General features: G+C 36.9%; 1 protein-coding gene across 1 annotated transcript; it reads left to right on the forward strand.

Annotated features, from left to right (window-relative positions):
• Window positions 1-299: 299 nt before the first annotated feature.
• Window positions 300-806, forward strand: LOC112165265. Its single transcript, XM_024301743.1, has one exon. It carries the CDS (start codon window positions 300-302, stop codon window positions 804-806), a length of 507 nt encoding a protein of 168 aa, XP_024157511.1.
• The last annotated feature ends 3279 nt before the right edge of the window (window positions 807-4085 follow it).

Consider the following 4085-nt stretch of genomic DNA (forward strand, 5'->3'; position numbering starts at 1 on the left):
ATTGCTTGAAGTTACAAAAAACATAAAACTTAAAGATTTTAAGAACTCCACAGATGAAAACTCACAAAACCTTCTTTTGTTTTGCTCTTTAGGAATCCCTACTGTAACCTTGAACACCATTCAGCTCTTAACTGGATATAACTACAAGAAGTGGAGAAATCAAGTGGACTTTTACCTAGCCATGAACCAAAACATGGACCTTTGCTTAACCGAGGATGAACCTGAGTTGCTTACTAGTGAAAGCACAGATGAAGAGAAGAAATATTTTAATTTTTAAGGAGTGGCATAAGGCTAATAAGATGGCAAAGAATGTTATTAGGACTACCGTGTCAGACACAGTTAGAGGTAGTATAGAAGAACTTGATCTAGCTAAGGATTTTTTGTATGCTATTCACGATATATACCGGGAAAGTGATAAAGCTGAGGCAGGTAGGCTGGCAAAGGAGTTTAACGACCTTAAGTGCATTGGAGCAGGAAAAGTGAGAGAGCATATCATGAAGCTTATTGAGATTAATGCTCAGCTAAGGGACCTCAACATGGGGGTCACTGATGATTATGTAGTGCACACTGCACTGCATTCCTTGCCTAATAGTTTTAGCCAGCTCAGGACTAGCTACAATGCTCAAAAGGAAAAATGGAGCCTCAAGGAGCTGATTGCCATCTGTGTAGATGAGGAAGACAGGATTAGGAAGGAAAAAGAGCCAAGCACCTCAGTGAACCTTGTTGAAAAGCCTAAGAAGAAATACCAGAACCAGTCTAAACTCAAGCCTACCAAAATCATCACAAAGGGTCTACCTTGGGAGTAGCCAAAGCAAACAAACCATTCAAATTTAAGTGCTATTTCTGTAAGAAAGTTGGGCACATGAAGAAAGAGTGCACAGGTTTTAAGAATTGGTTGGCCAGAAAGGGTAATTTTTCTAACTCACTGTTTTCTTTAGAAATGAATTTAGTTAATGTTGAACCAAAAACTTGGTGGATTGATTCAGGAAGTCCCTTACATATTACTAATTCCTTGCAGGGATTCATAAGGAAGAGAGTCCCAAGAAGTGATGAAGCGGACCTGTGTGTAGGCAATGGCATGAGAGTGGCAGTCAAAACTATTGAAACCTTAAAATTAGATCTTGGTTCAGGAAAGTTGTTAGTTTTGGATAATGTTTATTATGTACCTTCCATGAGAAGGAATTTAGTTTCAGTTTCTCTTTTGGTTAAATCTAGATGTAGACTTCTTATTGACAATAATGGAATTATTATTTCTAAAGATTCAATTAAGATTGGTTCTGGTGTTATATTGAATGATTACCTACAGTTAAATTGTTCACACAATCAACAAGAAATTTCTCTTGTTGAAAATAATAACACATCGAGTAACACTTTAACTGGTGTTACAAGAACTAAATGCAATGAAAAGTCTGCATATTTGTGGCATGGCAGACTTGGCCATGTATCAAAAGAGAGATTGAAAATTTTGGTTAAAAACAATATCTTGAATGAACTTGACTTTTTTGATTTGCAAGATTGTGTTGAATGTTTTAAGGGAAAGATAACTAACTTAAAGAAAAAGACTGCATACAGAAGCCAAGCACTTTTAGAGCTCATACATACTGACATATGTGGTCCATTTAGAACTCAAACAATTTGTGAAAATGTGTATTTCATAACATTCATCGATGACTTTTCTAGATATTGTTATGTTTATCTACTTTCAGAAAAATCTCAAGCACTTAAAGCCTTTCAAATATTTAAGGCTGAAGTAGAAAACCAACTAGAAAAGAAAATCAAAACTGTTAGGTCAGATAGAGGTGGTGAATTTTATGGAAAATACACAGAGTGGACAACAAAAGGGTCCCTTTGCCTTGTTTTTACAGGAACAAGGCATTAAAGCTCAATACACCACACCATATAATCCTTAACAGAATGGTATGGCTGAGAGAAAGAATAGGACACTTTTGAATATGGTCAGCAGCATGATGTGCACAACAGGCCTACCTAGGTTTTTATGGGGAGAGGCTTTAAGGACTGCAAACTATGTTTGGAATATAGAGAAAACTGCTTTTGAGTTATGGTGTGGCAGAAAGCCTAGCCTCCACCATTGTCATGTATGGGGGTGCCCTGCAGAAGCTAGAATTTACAATCCAAACATTAACAAGCTTGATCCTAAAACAGTAAGCTGCTATTTTATAGGCTACCCTGAAAAATCTAAGGGTTACAGGCTTTATGCACCTCAACACTCGCCTAAAATTTTTGAAACACATCAAGTAAAATTCTTGGATGAGAAAATTCACAATACAAGTTTTGAGGATTTATCTTCAGAATTTGAAGAAATTGTGGATAATGAGCATACTGAAAGCATATTGCCTATAGTTCATGATACACAAGCAGCCATTAGTGTTCCAGAAACTCAAAATGCACAATATCAATTTGTTGATCAAGAAATGCATTTTGCAGATGATCAAGCTAATCCTGAACCCTTACATGATCAACCACATCCTGTAGAACCTCAAGATCAGCCTGCAGAACAACACCAAAATGTAAATCCCCAATTAAGAAGGTCCAATAGAGCAAGGAAACCAACTTAGGGGGGGAGAGATTCTGACTACATTGTTTATCTGCAAGAACATGAAGTTGAAATTGATCTTGCAGATGACAATGATCCAGTCACTTTCAATCGAGCTATGGAAAGTAGTCAGTCAGATGATTGGAAACAAGCTATGGAAGCTGAGATTGACTCCATGAACAAAAATGCAGTTTGGGATTTAGTGAAACCTGACCCCAAACAAAAGGCTATAGGCTGCAAGTGGGTGTTTAAAACCAAGAGAGATGCAAATGGGAATATTGAGAGACATAAAGCTAGGTTAGTTGCCAAGGGTTTCACACAGAAGGAGGGTATTGATTTTACTGAAACCTTTTCCCCAGTTTCAACCAAAGACTCTTTTAGGATCATTATGGCACTTGTAGCTCAATTTGACATGGAGCTACACCAGATGGATGTTAAGACAACCTTCCTAAATGGAGAACTCGATGAGGTTATTTACATGAAGCAGCTAGAAGGATTTATTGAGCCTGGAACTGAAAACTTAGTCTGCAAGTTAAGAAAATCTATTTATGGTTTAAAATAGGCCTCTAGACAGTGGTATAAAAAGTTTGATTCTGTTATTTCTTTTTTTGGATTCACTGAGAATTTAGTGGATGAGTGTGTTTATCTCAAAACATCAGGAAACTAATTTATATTTCTGGTACTTTATGTTGATGACATTTTGTTGGCCAGTAGCAACTTAAAACTACTTAAAGAAACCAAAGCTTTTCTGTCAAAGAATTTTGATATGAAGGATTTAGGTGAGGCATCATATGTACTAGGAATAGAAATTAAGAGAGATAGGGCACAAGGTTTGCTAGGTTTATCCCAGCAAAACTATATTGCTAAAATTCTGAAAGGATTTGGCATGGAGACTTGTGCATCAGGGGAGGTTCCAATGTCTAAGAGAGATAAGCTCACTAAGAAACAAAGTCCAAAGAATGAAGTCGAAAAGGTGGATATGGAGTCCAAGCCTTATGCAAAGCTTGTTGGCAGCCTCATGTATGCTCAGGTCTGCACTAGACCTGATTTGTCTTTTGCAGTTGGCATTCTTTCTAGGTTTCAGTCTAATCCAGGTCATGAACACTGGGTAGCTAGAAACAAAGTACTCAGGTACTTGCAAAGGACTAAGAACCACATGCTTGTGTATAGACAAGTGGAAAAATTGGAGCTTGTAGGATATACAGATTCAGACTTTGCAGGGAATTATCCTGATTCTAAGAAATCGACTTGTGGATATGTTTTTATGCTTGCAGGAGGGGCTGTTGCTTGGAAAACTATGAAACAAACCTTAGTGACAACATCTACCATGCAGGCAGAATTTATTACAGTGTATGAAGAAATATGTGAAGGGCTATGGATTAGAAATTTTTTGATACGAACTAGGATTTTAAGTCATATTGTTTCTGATGCTCTTGTGATTCATTGTGATAATGAGGCAGCTGTGTTCTTCAGTAAAAACAGTAAAAGATCAAACAATTCAAAACATATTGATCTTAAGTACTACAGTGTT

The sequence above is a fragment of the Rosa chinensis genome, chromosome 1 (assembly GCF_002994745.2).
Source record: "Rosa chinensis cultivar Old Blush chromosome 1, RchiOBHm-V2, whole genome shotgun sequence".
Classification (NCBI taxonomy): domain Eukaryota; kingdom Viridiplantae; phylum Streptophyta; class Magnoliopsida; order Rosales; family Rosaceae; genus Rosa; species Rosa chinensis.

Bases quoted from the DNA above. Each gene is read 5' to 3' on its own strand.
- LOC112165265 (XM_024301743.1), top strand. From the start codon at position 300: ATGGCAAAGAATGTTATTAGGACTACCGTGTCAGACACAGTTAGAGGT.